The sequence below is a fragment of the Typopeltis vanoorti genome, chromosome 12, assembly GCF_054136105.1.
Source record: "Typopeltis vanoorti isolate ZY-2024b chromosome 12, IOZ_Tvanoo_1.0, whole genome shotgun sequence".
NCBI lineage: Eukaryota > Metazoa > Arthropoda > Arachnida > Uropygi > Thelyphonidae > Typopeltis > Typopeltis vanoorti.
This window is the reverse complement of record NC_143560.1, coordinates 136,830,056-136,850,215: the sequence shown is the minus strand read 5'-3', so window position 1 is coordinate 136,850,215 and position 20,160 is coordinate 136,830,056. Positions and strand designations below refer to the sequence as shown.

The following is a 20,160-nucleotide window of genomic DNA, read 5'->3' as shown; positions in this document are numbered from 1 at the left end:
AAGATACACTGTATTGTATACGCACTGGTGGAAAAGAAGTAGATGGATATCATATTGTGAGGAACAAACAACTATGGTGCCCACATTAATAAGATGTAGGACTTCATGTCACTGGAATGACTGCAGCCGTCCTAAGGGAATTACTTTCCACAAGTGTAGAATAATGATCGATAGTAATATTGCACCATTCTTTCTGTAGGAATGCAATGAGGTCCTGGACTGTTGTGGGGCGGACGTCCGTTGACCTCACTTGACTCTCTACTTCATCCAACGGATGTTCAATAGGGTCAAGATCAAGATTCTGTGGAGGCCAGTTCAAGTGTGATGAAGTCCATATCCACAAACCAAGCAGTTACAGCAGCAGCCTTATGACACGGTTCACTGTCTTCTCAATGAATCAATGATCAGTTCCGTAGAAACAGTACAAATTAAGAAGCATTGCCGTGTCCAGAATGTTCAGATACCTTTCGGATGCACCAGAAACATGTCCGAGGGCAAACCAGGAAAAACAGGAAGCATAGCATCACACCGCTACCTCCGAATTTCATAGTTGGAATTATGGACTCTGGTAAGAGAGGTTCACCAAGGCATCAGCCACACTCATCCATCAGTAGAGGATATATGACTCTGCTTTTCAAGCTTCCAACTCCTGATGTAGACGCACTACTAAAAACTACTCTGCATGTTGGTTCGGGTAATGTGTGTGTGGGGTTGCATGTTGCAGTCCTACCATGGAAACCCATGTTGTAAACTTGAGATCCTCGGTTTTGAATGGTTTTGTGCAGATTCGTGTTTCAGTCAATGTGCTGAACTCCGCGTTCAACGTGTCGGCTGACGAATGTCGCTTAATATATCATCCTTCGTAGCATCCTGCATACACGTTCGCTGAGTGTGGTGGGTCATCCATTGCATGTAGCACTTGCAATTATCTCCCTGTACTTCCTTATCAGTATGGTATTACTGAATATTGATCTGGGATGGCTCAGTTTGTCAATAATTTGCTGAACGGATAAGCCTGCTACAGGGCATCATATCACAACGCCTCTTTAAATCCCTGCCAGTTCTCTTCTCACAGCGATTTCAATAGGACACAATTGCACTGACTAGGGAGCTTCACATTTCTCCAATTTATACTGACTACAAACACGTGACTCATTACATTGCACGATGCACCCTATTCATGGGGGTGTCAGTTGAGTTCTTTCCAAGCAGTGTATATTTTTCATGAATTCGAAATGGCCTTTGCATCTATAGTGCTATGCCACTGAAACAAAAGCCGTTCTTAGTTTTATTCTAGTTCCAGACTAGAAGAACTTCCAACCCTATCTTCAACCTGTTTCACGATTGAGTCAATCTCTGGCACAGGCAAGTTGGTTTGTGGAAAATTCACTTTCAATCAATAAAATATCGCTTTAAGGTTATGGATCATCAGGTAACATTTGTCAACCGTTCTCAACCGGTGTCGTTTAAAAGTACTGATAATCTTGGACCAGCTGTCTCTGACTGGCTATGGTGTAGATTGACTGCCACCACTCTGTCTCTAAAATTTATATATGCCTGAAACGAACTGAACTACTTCCTATGGGGAAGAAAATCCATTAGTGGATTTATGTATACTGGTAATGGACAAAAAAAAGGGAACACTGAGCTATTGGATTGCATTATCGGTAGTTTCAATTCAGCATCTACAGTGCACCAAACACAGATGAAGTTGATATACTCCCGACTTTCCTAGGGACGTGTGTAAAGGCAAAAGGAGGGCTGCAGTCGTTTATTGCATGTTATAATCGAATCAAGAGAGGATATTATTGACATTGAAAGGGGCATGATTGTTCCAGCCAGGATGACAGATGCATTTTTGAGAACAGCTGAAACTGCACATGTTAGTCGAGGAACAGTCTCTAAGGTTATGTCAGCATGGCAGTCGACAGGACAAACATCATCAGCGAAATGCAACAGTGTACGAACGCGCGCTTACTGCAAGAGAGGGACGTTCGATTATTAGCGCGCTGTACCACGAAAACTAGGCCCTGATGAGAAATTGTGTGAAACATTCAACACCAACGTGAGAAACCCCTTTCAGCAATAACTCTGCATCTGGAACTACACAGAGTTGCCTTACACAAGCCCTTGATCACTCCCATCAATGCACGTTGTCGTTTTCAATGGTATCTATGCAAAGATCACAGGCAGTGGACTACACAACAGTGAACGGATGCGATATGGTCCGATGAATTCATATTCACGCCTTTTGCTGCATATGGACAAATACACTTGTGGCGTTAGCCGAAGGAATATTGCCAGTCAGAATGTTTTTCGCCAGCTGTGGAAGGTTTTTAATGGTTCTGTAATGGTCCGGAGCGCATTCTCATGGCAGGATTTGGGTCCACTTATTGTTGCAGGGCAAAGTGGATGCTGCATGTGATCTTTCAATCATAAGTGATTATTCATCCCATGTTGACATACTTTTCTCCAACACAGCCAGAGTCGTTTCAATAGCATAATGCTCCCATTTATTGAGCAAATATGGTTACCCAGTGATTTGCAGGACATGAAGGTCAGGTGCTCTGTCTGCCATAGCCATTCCAATTATTAGGCTTAAATCCTATAGAAAATTTATGGGACATTTTGGAGGGAGGGCTTAGGCAACGTTTCCCTCCTCCAAAGAACATAGGCGAATTGATCTAGTTTCAGTAGCTCGAATGGTGTAAAATTCTTCCTATTGAGTCCCAAGTGCTGAGAGAATCCCTCCATCTAAGAACACAGGCTGCACCAGACGTCCACTCCCCGAACAACGCCATATTAATCGAAACGTGTCGCTGCTTCCATTTTTTTTGTCCATTACCTGTGTTTGTGTGTGTATATATATATATATATATCCGCGAACGTCGTACTTTTTTGGAGCCGATTGAGGCTTTCAAGCAAATATTGTTAATATTGCAATTATGATTTCTTCTTGATCTAGTTTCAGTAGCTCGAATTAATATTTGAGATATAAATCTCAAATTTATATTAGAGATATAAATTTGAGATTTATATCTCAAATATTAATGCAGAAAAAATTACATAAAATGTTCAGTTAGTTACTCACGTGTGATGTCATTTTGATGCCATATAGTCACTACCGTATCTCGTTGGGTTTGGGGAGTGAAGCTTTCTGCTAGAAGTGGCAGGGATCTCAGATACCCTTTCAACAAAGAGTTAGTAGGACAATCACAAATCCATATCTCTAGCAGAATTCGATCCAGCAGCATCTTGGGTGACGACGGATACGCTAAACAATCAGTCAGTAGGCCATCAGGTGTTCAGATTCAATTTATTTAATGAATCATTTTGTTAAACTTATAAAGCTGTAAGAGCTTATGTAGCTCAGTGGATGTGGCGTTTGCACACCGTGGCGCTTGACCGCACGCAGGAAGACTTCTTGGTTTTGAATCTAGTCGGCGAGTAGAGGAAATTTTTCTAAGCATTTTTTCGACCGGTTCCCAAGTTAGTCGATCTCTGGCACGATCAAGCGGGTTTTTTTTCGGAAACTCGGGTTTTTCGTGCCATAAACTCAAGAAAATCGACCGTAGAACCCAATTATTCCAGACATTAAATACGAGTGTTAGGGTTAGGGACCACGAGATGGCGGCACTTGTTGAGCCATCTCTCTTCACTGCTTGCCGCTTAATTAGTGATAGCCTTGGGCAAGCTATCTCTGATTGGGTACCAGTGGAGATTGAACTGCCCACTCAGCCTCCAAAAGTTAGATAGGACTAAAATGGCCTCGCCTATTCCATATATACTGGAATAGAAAGGCTTTAGCTCATTTTTGATTTTTTTTATAAAGCTGTTAAGTTCTTTTGCAGTTAACCCAAAAATGAGGCAGTAAAATTTTTTATAAGATATACCGAATAATTCTAGAAGTTGCTGTTACAAAAACATTTCACTGAATATATTTACAACTATACATATTTAAGATCTTCCTTTGTAATTTTCTCTTTGTAATTTTTATCGTATCATTTTATAAGCATTTCAACGATTTCTTGCAAATTAATCATATGATTATGATTAATTTTTTGGAACGTTCCTAGCAGATACCAATCAATGTCTATTTTTTATGAAAAGTGAAAGTTCGATTTAATAACAAAAATTATCAAAAATGCTTTCGAAGATGCACTACTGATGCATTAAGGGGATTAAAATCTTTTATTTGATTTGAGAAATTTTAAGCCATGTAGATTCTGCAAGTAATAATCAGCTCAAAGATCTTTTTTTTACTTACCAGTAATAATGCTTTCATTTCTTCATTCCCGTACTAATGTGGAAGACTTCTTCAGCGAAGAGAACTTTTTCACCTTAAACTCCAGATTCAACATTGGTAATTAGAAGTGGGTTATAGCAAATTTGGGTGTTATCGTGTTATCATAGATATGAAGTGAGAGCCTCATTCTTTTGTTCTGGATTGACAGTATAAATGTCTTTCACTGTAGGACATTTATACTTTAAGATGTAGGGTTGCAAATTGACATTATTTCTGATTTTTGCTAGACTAAAAAATACATTAAATATTGTTTTATAATCTGACATTATAAATAATTTTCGCTATTACTGTCCTTTTCTATATTTAATAAATGAATCTTTGAAAGTTTCAAAGGTTCTTGAACCATTTTGAAAGTTTGCAATTTTGAGTACAGAACCAGATATCTGCCTATGTTACTTCATGCATGTTTTATTACAATTATGTCAAACCTCCAAGGAGTTCAAGGACTCCTTGAGGGAGGATATTCGTCTTTACTCTGCACAGCGCACCGTCTCCACTACTTACTTAATCCACCAATGATAAAATGCATCAGACAAAAATACCAATGGTATTTTTGTCTGTAAGTTATGTGTGTTTTCCTGGCCATTTTGCCTATATATGGGAAAACCCGAGAATTCCAGGAGAATAACGTTGTTGTCCCTATATGAGATCGGCCAAATCATTTTCATTTGATGAAGCCCATATAGATTCCTCTCATTACTAAAACAATCGAACTCAGGTCTTTTCTTATCGAAGGGAGCAATATACCATTCTTCCAACATGTTTGGTTACTAATGCCAAGTTTCCGAATTATTTAACGCTTAATGTGATGCCGCCCCACGATGAGTTCTTGGAGGCGTCACGTAATACTGATAACAATACTAAATCCAATCAAAGTATTAATGTACAACATATTTGCAATCTTTTATGGATGGAATGCACATGAAAAAATAAAATAAAATAAAACAGTAGTAATTAGCAACATCGTCAAGCATACTAGAAAATGGTCAAGTGCACTGGAATTGCTTGTAAAATTCAATAAAAGGTGGAGCCTAGCTATCTACTGATTTCCAAAATTTTGGAGGGCTTAAAGAGTGGGTCCTTCTTTTCCCTTTCGGAAATGAAAATTGATTAAATAATTCATTTATGGAATAAAAAGAACACTCTATCCAATAAATAAATAACTAGGTCTCAAAACATAGATCTCGAAGCATATACAAAATATCAGCACTTATTATCAAAAATAAATGTGAGTAATATTTCTGTGAGTGATAAGTCTGGGCTAGGGAGAATGGATGTCAATTTAATGTGGCAAAATGTAAGGTTATGCATTTTGGGGTGAAAAGATGGGAGGCAGTTTACTGCATTGGTGGAACCGTGCTCCAGGAAATTGATGAGGCACGAGATTTAGGAGTGTTGGTGGATAAGGAATTGAAATTTAGGGGACACATTGCAAAAGTGGCCAAATCAGCTCATCAAATCACTTGGTTGCTGAAGAATACGTTGACAAGCAGAGACAAGCAGGTTATTGTTCCTCTGTATCGAGCCTTGATAAGACCTCATCTCGACTACTGTGCTCAGATTTGGTCACCTAGGTTTCTTCTTGATGGGGAGGAGGTGGAGAGGATCCAGAGGCGAGTGACCAAGATGATAGCAGGTCTGTGGAATGAACCGTATGAGAACAGGTTGAGGATTTGTGGGTTGCAAAAATTGGTTGATAGGCGGAGGAGGGGAGATATGATTGAGACATTCAAATTACTGAAGGGTTTCTATAAAATTAATTCAGAAGATATTTTTGAGAACAGGGGTGGTTGTGGGAGGACTAGGGGACATCCATGGAAACTGGGCAAAAGTGTGGTTAGTAAAGGTGTTAGAGCTGGGTTCTTTACTTTTAGAGTAGTGAATGAGTGGAATGCGCTCCCTGAGTCTGTGGTGGATGCTGTGACAGTGAATGAGTTTAAGGCGAGGTATGATAGATACTGTATGAATGTCGAATAGTTGTGATGACAATGATTTGGGGCCTCCCTCGATGAGTCTAATGACTCCCTGGAGTTTCCCGTAATAATAATAATAATAATAATAATAATAATATTTTTCACTTCTCTGTCGAGATATTTTCTGTGGTTTAGCTACTTTTCGGAGATTTTTGAGAACGATATAGCGACATTTCGCAATTTGGAGTTGGCAACAGTATATTTCTTGGTAGCAACGCCAAGTATAACTAGATTTTAGTATATTGGTTTTGGATTGTTTCTGTAATGTATTCCTTAGTTCATTTGCGAGGTATGATGATTTCTTGGGTGAAAAAAAAAAATTAAATTTGGGATGTTTTAATCGCAGTGTTACAGTAAAGTAACATCACAAGCGAAATAATACCTTACTGTTAAATTTATTAGATATTCACTTGAATATCTAATACTTTCACCGGGCTGGCACTAAGCATGTAAAGCAGCAGTAGGTCAACAGCCACGCCATCAAACTTACCGCACTAACTTCTCATCCTTTCCTTTTATCTCACACAAGCAGTTAATAGATGTAATACATCAGCTTCATAATTCATTGCTTCGGCCTCTAGCCAAACCGAAATACCTTACTGTTAAATTTATTAGATATTCACTTGAGTTCACTTGAATATCTAATACTTTCACCGGGCTGGCACTAAGCATGTAAAGCAGCAGTAGGTCAACAGCCACGCCATCAAACTTACCGAACTAAATTCTCATCCTTTCCTTTTATCTCACACAATCAGTTCATAGACGTAATACATCAGCTTCATAATTCATTGCTTCGGCCTCTAGCTAAACCGAAACACCTACCTCTGTTATTTGGAACAGCCTTCCTGACACTTTTCCCGGAGAACTATAACCTTTCACCTTTTCGCTTTAACCATTTGTCCTACTCTGGCACTACTGTGCTATAGATCTTGAACCCTCTCATGCAGGGGGATGATATATGTGGTAAATGGCTTCTGCCACCAAACTAAGACTAGTGAAGGTCAAGGAAGTGACGCTCTTAGGTTATATACGGTTTTCAGAAACTGTGTTTTAGGATATGGCAACTTATGGTGAAATTAACTTGGCTGAGTTTCACAAACAACTGTGAAATTACATTGAAATGTTTGGTTTGCTTATGCTATGTTCAATATACAGTGTTTAGTCTCTATTGCTGCATAACTAAAGATTTAAAAGACATTTAGTCTACATAACTAATTGTCTTTCAAATGGGATTTTTAGTTATGTAGCAAGTGACTGGTGCAGATGATTATTTAGTTTATGATGTAAGCAAGAGGAAGGAACCAGAAACCATACCTGGAAGTTTCGTAATAAAGTGAAAACTGATTTTTTGTGTAAAAAGTGGTGTGCAGAAGGGCCATTGAGAGTGCAGACAGTGAATAAGCTTGAGGTGTGAGATGGGCTTTGTACTTACAGCCAGCCTCCCACAAATGAGTATTTTAGCTTCTTGAAGATGATAATATATCAATATCAATAATTTTGTAATAATAATATTATTATTACTTTACCCAAGCATATTAAGTAGTAGTTATACACAAAGGACAGTCATGTTATGCCCTGACTGTGCTGCTTAGGATAAAATAGATAACTGTTTTGTTTTTTGTGTTCTGCAGGTGACTTGAGCTGTTAATATAAGGTCTCATTTCAGCCCATTGATAAAGGTGATTATAAAGATCCAAATGCAACTGTGTAATAATCCACTTAAATGTATGTACAATAATGATGGAAATATAGAGTATGAAGAATAATATTTTTTATAAACTATAAAAATTTGAAACAGAACAGAATTATTACTAGGAAGTCCTAAAGGTAATCAGTTGGCTGATCTTTGAATTTGATATGATGTCCTCTAAATTTTGATTTTGTGTGTTTGAAATTGTATCTATATCTATATTTTTATTACACCTTTAATAAGTACTTATTCTGTTACTTTGTATATAATGCTATTATTATTATGAGATCACCAAGATGTCTGCAATAAAAATAAGTTTGACAGCAAAATAAGTTTGACAGCACTTAGTATGAATTAAGTCAAAAGGCCAAATAATGTATTCATTTGTAGGTTTGTAAATTAATCTAAGCATTTTTAAGCCTTAAATTCACTTTTCATGAGGAAGTGTAAAAAGTAATAAATTAAGAAAGGTAAAATTCTACACAAGGGAATGCAGAAAGAAACATATTAAGACTATTTAAAATAAAGAGCCAAGAGGCTTCAATGCTCCAAGACTTCGATATTAAGACTGTTTTCTAGTTGAACTAAATGTTGAAAGTTTTTTCACTTGGTTATACTATTATTTAAAGATGCCAAGAAATTGTATTCTTGGTTTCATCCTTTATCCAAGTGTAAGCAAACAAAGTTTGCTGATGAAGCAACTTCACGACTGGGCTTGTATATTAGAGGCTAATGACTTCATGCCATTTGCCTCAGTATCCCATAATGCAAAGCATATATCTTTATGGACATGTATAATGCTGTGCATTATGGCAAGGGCTGCTATTCAGACCAGTTTTGACCTTTATTGAGGTATGTCAAAGTGCAGGGATACCTCTTCAAAAATTCTGAGTGATTGACAAGATCACTCTAAATTTCACTGCATGACTCTAAAGGATTACTTCTGACCTGAAACACTCCATGACAGGAAACTCAGCAGTGGCTCCACTCGGTGACAGGCAAAACCCACCACCAAGCAGAGTGCATGCATTACTTCACATGCAAACTTTGTTTATTTACACATAGATAAATGATGAAACCAAGAATATAATTTCTTGGCATCTTTAATTTATAGTATAACCCAGAGTTCTTCAACCTTTTTACACCTGCAGACTGGCTGATGGCTAAGACAAAAACATAAACGAATGTAAATAGTATTTTATTTATTAAATCCAATGTTATGAAATTACAATTTTTAGCTAGTGCGACATCTGCTGCTGCTTACAGAGGTAAGAAAATTTGATATACGTAGCTGGAGTGTTGTTTCTGAGAGATGAAATTTTTGGCGGACCGCCAGGAAATTTCCGTGGACTGGTGCCGGTTCACGGACCACAGGTTGAAGAACAAGGGTATAACCAACTGAAAAACTTTCAACCAGAGTATTTTAGTAATAAGCATTGACACCTTTTGACTACTTGTATATGGAAATGTGACTTCTGCATTCAACTTTGGCATCATTTCTAGGTCTGACGTCTACTGATGTAGTTCTCCATTGAAGGTGGAGGTCTGCTGTCCTGGATGAGAGTTTTTGCTTTCTTAAGATTTTTGCCTTGAGAGTGCTGCTGAGTATCTGAGAGTTGAGGTCCATTGGAGTGGCCTCTATTGAGGTTGCTTCTGCGAATGCTTTCCCTGGAATATGAGTGGTTCTGCTCAGTGTTAGGGTGAGCCTGTCACTGAGCAGAGCCACCACCGAGTTAAATGATCGTTCAAGTTGCTAATTATTGGACAATCTGAGGGATTACTAAAGTTTTTGGAGACCTCTCCTGCACATAGACAATGATGTAGGAAGTCTGCTGAAGTGGTCTTGTGGCTGCTTTGGTGGATGCTTTCCCTAGGTTATGACAGCTATTTGCAGTGGTGGGGCGAGCCTGCCATTGGGCAAAGTCACCACTGAGGATTCTTCTCCATGACAGGGTGTGCTTGTTACAGAGTGGAAAAACTGTGGAGTTAAATGATCCTTTGGGTTACTCATTTTTCAGAGATCCCCCCCCCCTTCTCCTTTACAAAAGTTGAAACTGGTCTGGGTAGTGGGCCTTCCCATAATGCATACCATTATACATATCTATAAGGATGTGTGCATTGCATTATGGGATACTATGGCAATTAATGTGAAGTCATTAGACTCTATATACAAGTAGCCCAGTTGTGAAGTTACTTCATGTGCAAACTTTGTTTGCCTACACATCGATAAAGGATGAAACCAAGAATATAATTTCTTGGCATGTTTAATTTATAACCAAGACTGAAAAACTTTTCAACAATAAGAGATAATTGCTTGAAACAGCATAAGATGACAGCAACTTAGGGCTTGAATGCTGGATCTGATGAAAGCATCAGATTATCTGCCTATACAATGCCTCCAGTTAGGGAGAGAGAGTCATCATGCAGTCTTGATTTGGAAAGCTTCCAAACATTTCTATGGTAATCAAATCTGCAATTGGTGGTTCAACTTATAGCACATTTCTCCCATTAAAGAAGAAGCTTGTCAACATTAGATTTGAAGACCTGTAGATTGATGTATTCTTTAGGAAATACAAAAAGAAGAATTATAGTTCCAAAAGACAGCAGCAGTATCAAGAATAAGTAAACAAAGAAAATGTTTTCTATGAGTTTGGAGTTGAAGTGTCAAGAGGGGTAGAATAACTACTGCATAGAATTTAATGGACTTAGAAGAGAGTGGGAAAATTGCTGATGCCAATTCTGATGAACAGCATTTATAAAAATATTTGCAGGAAATGCTTGCAGCAGAAACTGAACATCTGTATGAAAGAGACTGGAGTGAATTAGTAAAAGATGAGTCATTATTATTCCTGTTAGTATTGCACAGATATAGTATTAAACTATGGAGTTATTGCTGGAGTCTTTGAATTCATTGACTAACAAAGCACTTACAACAGATGCTGGGAAATATTTCTGCTCATCCTTTCTCCAAGTCAAAAATCTAGTCCTCACACCCTTACTGACCACACTCTTACTCAATTTCCAGGGATAACTCCATGTTCTGGGGTGCTTAAGAGTCAAAGCTGTATAACTGAGAGGAGACCTCCACATAGCCTTTAAAGGAATGCGGAGAACCGACCAGGGCTTCTGACCTAATGTCCAATCCTCACCATCTCGTGGTTCACCCTGTTGGGTATCTACTTTGATACTGAATGAACGAGGATGGGCTGGCAATTTGGGATTTAGCCAACCAAATTGTATTCTTCTTGGTTAAACCAAAATAAAAAATGATGGTACAACATGACAAAATTTCATGCCGGCTGGGGCGTCGCCCGGTTAAACAAGGCCCCCGTTGTTTTCGCCAGGGAACCAGGGCGAACAGCGAAAAGTCAGCTACTGGAACAAATCTGAAAACAAACCCCAACTCAACATTACCAGAGTTAAAGATCGGTACTATCAACGTAAGAATGGCAAATTCTAGCTCCATTTCTTTGCCTGAATGGCAAAGAAATGGAGCTAGCTGAGGAATTAGATAAGTACCAGATCGACATAATAGGGGTGACTGAAACAAAAAAGACCAAAACTGGTGAGATCTTTCTGAGCAATAAATATAAAATGTTATATTCAGGCAATGACAATCAAGGAAAAGAAGGAGTAGCCATAGTATTCAACACAAAATACGAGGCTAATCTACTTGAATGGCAGTCAGTCTCAAGTTGAGTAATGTGGGCAAATATGAGAATGGGGAACTGGACAATGAGACTTATTTGTGCCTATGGTCCCACAGAAGGTTCTACTAAGGTAGAAGTGGAGGAATTTTTTGAGGCTTTAGAAAAAGCAACTGACACAATGAAAAAGGAAAAGTTGGTCCTTGTTGGGGATCTAAATAGCAGAGTAGGAAATGGTTGTGAGACATACAAAAATATTTTGGGAAAATTTGGAGAAAAGAGCAAAGCTAATAATAATGGCAAATATCTGTTGGATTTCTGCTCAGGACATGGACTGGTTATTACTAACACCATGTTCCAACATAAAAATGTGCACAAATTCACATGGAGAGAAGAGGCTAGGAATAAGAAAAGTCTCATTGACTATGTTATTGTTGATAGTGATGTTTTCTCCCTGGTGCAGGACACCAGAGTGTACAGAGGATTTGAAATTGGAAGTGATCACTATTTAGTCTTGAGCAGGATAAAATTGAATTTCATATTGAAAAGAATAACATGTAAGAAAGTTTTAAAGCGAATAAAAGTTGAGCAGCTCTCAGATGTGAACTGTAGACTAAAATACACAAAGATTATTGAAAAGAAAATGAAAGAGTTTAAGAACAGGAATCAAACCTTGGAGATTCAGTGGCAAACTCTGAAGAAAACATTGATTGATTCTGCCAGAGAGGCATGTGGTGAGGTTGTGTGCAAGTATAAAAAAATCAGAACTCCCTGGTGGACACAGGAAGTTAAAGAGTCAGTGAAGGAAAAGAAGAAAGCATATCAAAAGTTATTGTCAAATAAGTCAGCTTTTACTCTTACAGAATACAGAGACAAATGTAAGAAAGCTAAACAGTGTGTAAAACTAGCTAAACAAAAGTCATGGGAGGACTTTGGCAAGAATATAGAAAATAAATATCAAGAAGGTGGCAAAATATTCTGGAGGTTGTTGAAGAAGCTTAAGAATGGAGGAAATAGGGCTGTAAAAGGAATTAGAGATGATAAAGGTGACATGAAAACGGGCAAAAAAGATATCCTTGAAGTTTACAAAATTTGAAAAACTGCTAAATGGAACAAGCAGTGATGATAGCACAGTGGTAAAAAACACTGACCAGGCATGCAGTCAGGAATACATATCCATACTTGAAGTAGAAAAAGCCATCAAAGGCTTGAAATATGGAAAGGCAGCAGGAGTAGATGATATTCGACCAGAAATGCTGAAGTATGGTGGTATAAAAGCCTTACAATGGCTGCACTGCATAGTTCAGAAAGCCTGGACAGAGGGATGAATTCCCGATGATTGGAGGAGAGCTCTCATAGTACCTAGATAAAAAGGGAAATAAAACTGAATGTGAGAATTACAGAGGTATTTCCCTACTGAGTGTTCCTGGCAAAAGCTATGCAAGTATACTTGAGAAATGGTTGAGAAGAATTGTGGAAGAAAAGCTTGGTGAAGAACAAGCTGGATTCAGGCCAAATAGAGGCTGTCAGGATCAGATCTTCACTTTACGACAAATAGTCAAGAAAGCATGGGAATATAACAAAGATCTGTATTTAAGTTTTGTCGATTTGGAAAAGGCATATGACAAGGTGCCAAGAGAGAAGCTATTCAATACGCTGCAGTTATATCGTGTCAATGGGGCATTATATCAAGCAATACTTAGTCTTTATTTGACTTGTTAGTCAGCAGTTAGAATTGAAGGAAGTACAGGAAGATGGTTTAATGTTAAATCTGGTGTGAGACAAGGATGTACATTATCCCCTCTGTTATTCATTATCTATATGGATCACATTATGAAGGAATGTGGTATTAAACCTGATATCGAAATTGGAGATGTTAATGTCATCTCTTTGCTTTATGCGGATGATGTTATACTTCTAAATAAATCCGCTTCAAGTCTGCAAGATTCTCTGACTAAATTGAATAGCTGTTGTAATAGATATGGTATGAAGGTCAGCAATAAAAAGACAAAGTCAATGAAAATAGGCAGAATCATTGAAAATGTCAACTGTGTTGTGAATGGAGAACCTGTGGAAAGTAAAACATTTCAGCTACTTAGGCACGATTTTTACTGAAGATCGTAAATTAAATATAGAAATAGACAACAGAATCAGCAAAGCTGGTATGGTGGGAAGTCAATTGAATAAATTCATATGGAATAAAAAAGAAATTAGTCGGAACACTAAATTAGCTGTATACAAGACAGTGTTCAAACCAGTTTTAACTTATGGATCTGAGAGCTGGGTCAGAAGTAAAACACTTGACCAAAGACTAGAGACCGCAGATATGAGAGTCCTGAGAAAGATTAGAGGCGTGAACAGATGGCATCAATGGCAATATCATATTAAAAATGAGGATATTAGGAAAGAACTTGACATTGTCAGCATCCAGGAAAGCGTTAGCAGAGCTAATCTTAGGTGGTATGGTCACTTAAATAGAATGGGAGAGGAAAGATTAGCAAAACAAGTGTTCTCTGCCAGGTTGGCAGAAAAACGACCCAGAGGAAGACCAAGATATAGGTGGATTGATACGGTACAAAGTGCCTTAGACGATAGAAATATAAGATCTGATAATGTTGGAGTCTTGACAAGTAACAGACTGATTTGGAGGAAAATTGTAGATAGGAAGTTAGTAATGATGTAATTTTTTCATGTAGTACTGTCATATCCTGTATACCCCTTGAGGGTACATGGCAGGAATTTGATGATGATGATGATGTTTATCCTATGTATGGTATGTTGCAGGTACAGTAAATACGGTATACTCCAGGGTGGGCCAGCGGAGGGAGCGGGTCTTTGGATGAGTTGAGTAAGCTTTTTAATTTTGCAGGAGGTTTAAAGGTGGCTTTGAGGTTGTATTTTTGTAGTACTCTGTTTATATTATTACTATTACTATTACTATTATTACGGGCAACTCCAGGGAGTCATTAGACTCATCGAGGGAGGCCCCAAATCATATTCATCACAACTATTTGACATTCATACAGTATCTATCATACCTCGCCTTGAACTCATTCACTGTCACAGCATCCACCACAGACTCAGGGAGTGCATTCCACTCATTCACTACTCTAAAAGTAAAGAACCCCGCTCTAACACCTTTACTAACCACTTTTTCCCAGTTTCCATGGATGTCCCCTAGTCCTCCCACAACCACCCCTGTTCTCAAAAATATCTTCTGAATTAATTTTATAGAAACCCTTCAGTAATTTGAATGTCTCAATCATATCTCCCCTCCTCTGCCTATCAACCAATTTTTGCAACCCACAAATCCTCAACCTGTTCTCATACGGTTCATTCCACAGACCTGCTATCATTTTGTCTGATGTCCCTTTAATGTAGGGTATGGTTATAGTTTTACTGTAATCTGGTGTGTCTTTGTTTTTTATTGAGGTCTTGTAGAGAATTTTGTTAATAGTGTTTTTGCTGTATCTATTTTTTTGAAAAGTATTACTGATCACTTTAAATTCCTTTTTTAGTACCTATTCACTGGAGCAGATCTTCAGAGCTCTGTTTTTTAGGGTATTGATGACACCTAGTTTTTGTGTTGTGGTAGGAGTTTATGTGTATATATTGGCCAGTATGTGTCGGTTTCCAGTAAACAGTGAAGGAAAGATTGCCCAAGGGAAGATGCGTGACAAGTGTATCTAGGAACGGCATGATATGTTTTTCAATCTCATTTATGAACTGTATATGTTTGTGTTGTTTGTTTAGGTGGCTAAGGTAAGTGTCTAGTGTCTGGCGGCCATTAGACCAAATCACGAAAACTTCAACGTATCTGAGCCAAACTTTGGGTTTTGAAGGGGAGGAACCTAGAGCAAGTTGTTCAAATGTTCCATATAAAAGTTAGCAATCGGTGGGGGGGGGGGGAGATAATGGCGAGCCCATGGCTGTGCCTTCTTTTTTGTAGGTAGAAAGCATTTTGCCATACAAAATTACCAGAATGTAATACATGTGCGAAGAGCACCGTGATATCTGGAAGAAATTTGTTCTGTAAAAGAAGAATTGTGTCATTGATTGGGACATTTGTAAAGATGGCAGAGATGTCAAAACTGAATAATAGATCATCTTTTTCTAATGTAATGTCTTTGATGATGTTTATGAAGTGTTGTGTGTTTTTGTGTGTGTGAAACATGGTATGAACGCAAATTTAAGGAAGCTTGTGAGATCATTATCAACCTCCCCAATCTAAACAATAATGATGGTTTAAAAATCCCATACATATGGAAGGCATATATTCGTCCCACAAATCCTTCCTCTCTAAGAACAACTATAAACAGGACTCTAGAAAATCCAGGATCCTAAATCTAAAATAACAGCTTTAATACTGACAAATAGGACATCACTGTTAAGGGAAAAAAATCTATAAGAAAGTTTATTCATGTTGTAATTTATAAGTAATTTATTTTTTTATTATTTTTTTTTAAAATCTTCTTCTTCTTCTTCCTCCTAACATGAAATTTAGGCCATGTGCCTGTTCCGGTCTCATGCCATCTCTTTCTTGGTCTTCTGATTCTTCTTTTTCCACTTATTTTGTATCTGTATAATATTTTTGGTAGTCTGCTGTTGTCCATTTGATTTAAATGTTCTAGCCATTTTTGTTTATACTGTCTTATGTAGTAATTAATTGGTTTTAGTTTCAGGGATTGTAAGATTTCTTCATTTGTTTTGTGGTCCCACTTGGTATATCCAGCTGTTTTTCTGAGGAACTTCATTTCTGCTGTTTGAATTCATTTTTCATCTTTCCTTTTCATGGTCCATGTTTCGCTTCCGTATAGTAGAGTTGGTTTTGACAAGACATTATATAGTCTGATTCTAGTGTGTTTTTGTACCAGGGATGGCTTAAATATATTATTTATTATGCCATTTACTTTGACAAAGTTTGATATTTTAGTGTCTGTCTTTTTCTTCTTCGTATGATAGATCACATCCCAAGTATCTGAAAGTGTTTACTTGTTCTAGTATTTTATTATCTATCACTATTTTACTTCTTATTGGGTTTTCTCCTTTGAATGCCATTATTTTTGTTTTTTCTTTGGATATTGTCATATTATATTGCTTTGAGGTATCATTTAATGATTTTTGTAAGTCATCTTCTGATGTAGCTAATACTATTTGATCATCTGCAAATAGTAGTGTAACTATCTTCATTTGCAGGGTCATTTGTATACCAAATGGGTTATGTTGTTTCCAGATTGTTAATATTTCATTTATATATATATATATTGAAAAGCAGAGGTGAGAGGGTACATCCTTGTCGTACTCCTCTTGATATATCTTTCCATTCTGAGGTGTGTTCTAATTTAACTGCTATTTTATTTCCTGTATATATTTCTTGAATAGATTGTAAAAGTTGGTTTGGTATGTTTAAATCGGTTAATATGTTAAACAATTTTTGTCTACTAATTTTGTCAAAGGCTTTTTCATAATCAATAAAGGCCACGTGTGTTTCTTTTTGAAATTCTCTTCTCTTTTCTATTAATAATTTTAAAGTAAAAATTGGATCTATGCAGGATCAGCCTTTTTGGAAACCATTTTGTTCTTCTAGTAATTTGTTTTCTACAATGCTGCTTAGTTTCTCTTTTAATATTCCTGCATATATTTTATATCCTGTATTCAGCAGGCTAATTCCCCTATAATTATTGCAATTGTCTTTATTTCCTTTTTTATAGATTGGGATAACCAGTGCTTTTTTCCCCAAGAGTTAGGGGTTTTTCCAGACATCCAAACCATATTAAAAAATTTCATAAGTCTTTCATTAAATTTTTCACCTGCATTTTTGTATAGTTCTATATTTATATTTTCTTCTCCTGGCGTTTTCCTATTTTTCATCTTCTTTATTATATTTTTCAGTTCTAACATTGTGATATTTTCTATTTTCTTTTTCTTATAGAATTTTAATTCATTGTTCTCATCTGTCCAGAGATTTTAAAAATAGGTCACCCATTTTTCAAAATCTGTTGTTTGTATTTTTATCTTTTCTTTTATTTCTTTATTCATGTATTTTATTACTTTATAGGTTTTGGGTTGTGGCTTAAATAAATCCTTTTCTAGTTCTGTTACGAAATTGTTCCATCTTTCTCTATGTTTTTTCCTTACTTCTCGTTTGGCAATTGCACTATTTCTTTTATACTCTGTTTCTGCTTCTATTGTTTTGGAATTTAGCCATTTCTGGTAACTGTCCTTATTGGTTTTTATTATATTTTCTATTTCTTTGTTCCAGTCTCGTAGTCCTATTTTCTAATCCATTTGTGCTTTATTCCTAAGGTTTCTGTTGCTGCTTTTGTGAGAATTTGTTTCAAATTTTCCCATTCATCTTCTATGTCACTTGATTCATGTGTGGTTTCTGTTTTTAAGTTTGTGCATTTTTGATATTGTAGTCTAACTTGAGGATCCTGTAATGAAGAAATTTTGTAGCTTGGCTGGTAAGAATTTTCAATTCTATGTGTTTTTAGCCACATTGGTTTAAAACGAATTTTTGCTGATACCATATAATGATCAGAGTTTAATTCAAAGCCTCGATATGCTCTGACGTCTAAAATTAACTCTGCTAATTTAAAATTTGTGATAACGTAGTCGATTACTGATTTGTATCCTCTGGCTGACCAAGTATATTTATGTATTTCCTTGTGTTTAAACATTGAATTCATTATTCTCATATTATTATAAATGACAAAATCGTGCAATCTACGACCATTTTGATTACATGTATCTTTGCCAAATTTACCTATGTTTGTTTTGTATTTTTTGTTTCCTATTCTGGCATTTAAATCTCCTGCTAGCAGTAAATAGTCAGTTTTGTTTGTTTTATCTATGGCATTCTGTAATTCTTTATAAAATACATTACTGTCTTCTTCTTTTCCCTCTTCTGGTGCATATGCACCAATTATTGTTATGTCGCCTCTTAATATCTTGAGTCTAATTTCTATTAGTCTTTCATTCAAATAGTTGTAATATACAATATTGTTCTTTAGGGATTTATGTACCATAATCATTATACCTACTTTTGCTCTTTCTTCTTTTTTTTATTCTACTGTAGATTTGTATATAGTTGTTTGTTTCTTTTGTACCTTTTTGTTTTTTCTTTGTTTCTGTTACTATACATATCTTTATGTTAGCTTGGTTTAGTTGTTTATCAAGTTCTTCTTCTTTGTGTGCAATCTTCATTATGTGTTCCTTTTTCCAATTTCGTTTACCGTTTCCTGGGTTGTGGTCTTTTCCCTGACAGTCCTTCCGGCTTTTCTTTGCATGAAACTTGAAAGTATTTTGAATTTCCCAAGGGCAGGTTACTAACCTGTCGCTGGGTAAGTCCAATGGTAGGGCTGCTACCTATCGCCTCTGGACAGGCAGATCTAACAGCATTTACTCTGTTAGGGTGTTAAGGTTATACCGCCCATACTCAGTCGCCAGTGCCTTGTTTGTACTTTTAGAACAGGATGGACCACGGGAAGGTGAGGTTGACATTTGAGTGGGAGAGGCTATGCCTCTCCCACTGCGCTTCACCACCCCTTCCCCCCCTTTTTTTTAAAATCAAAAATAACAATTGTAATAATAGAAATACGACATCACTGTTACTGGAAGGAAAATCATCTGTAAGCAAGAATGTTTATTCATGTAAACAAAAATTAAATTAGTTTGATGTAATTTTTTTTTTTTTTCACTAGAGGTCATGCCAGTGAGTAGCATGTGATCAAATCATTGTTTCTCTAGCTTATGGTTTGAAATGTAACGCAGCTTGTCTTGTATATTTATGTATGCTCCAGATGATGATCTTGATATGAAGATCGAAACGTCGGGATAATAAAAAGAGTTATTTTAACACAGTTGTAGAATCCATAATTTCAAAAATGCATATATAACCTTCTTAACTGAAAAAAAATTTCACGCTTTGCCACCTCCCAAGCAAAACCACATGATCATTCTTCCCAATTAAAGGTAAAGGGGACTGATCTTCTGATCCTCTGACCAGATCAGGCACTTGCAGATCTCCAGTCCACTCCATCAAATACTGCATCAAGTAATTATCTCTTAGCAGGTGAATAAATTCTATTTCCTTCCTTTCCTCCTTCCAATTTTTGTCTGTAGTTGAAGTCCCCAAGATTTGCATCGTTTGCATGCCCCTTTCCCGAGCATATAGTAACAACCAGCTCTGTATTTTGTCCAATTATCTCGCCCGAGATTTCTTCAAATGAACTGCTATCCACATGCCTATCTTCCTAATCTCTTACATATTTTGACTGCAATTCACTCAAACAAATTCAGTTGGAAGAGATAGTACAAGGTAAATTCAACCATTGGTTAACCATTGAAATGGTCACAATATGCTATAAGGATATAAAAAAAAAAAAAACATTTCTGATATTTACATTATTATTATTATTATGGGCAACTCCAAAGAGTCCTCAGACTCATCTAGGGAGGCCCTAACATCGTGTCAAGAACAACAATATCTATCATACCTTGCCTTGAACTCATTCACAGTCATGGCAGCTTATTCCACTCATT

The 20,160-nt window shown here is 36.8% G+C and overlaps 1 protein-coding gene across 1 annotated transcript in view; it reads left to right on the top strand.

Moving 5' to 3' along the window:
* Window positions 1–6,481: 6,481 nt before the first annotated feature.
* The window catches only part of Gcat (Glycine C-acetyltransferase), a 443,581-nt gene continuing 429,902 nt past the window's right edge, over window positions 6,482–20,160 (top strand). Inside the window, exon 1 of the mRNA XM_090401262.1 lies at window positions 6,482–6,568. Coding sequence (XP_090257388.1) covers window positions 6,544–6,568 — 25 coding nt within the window. The 5' untranslated portion in view covers window positions 6,482–6,543. The remainder of the gene's footprint in view (window positions 6,569–20,160) is intronic.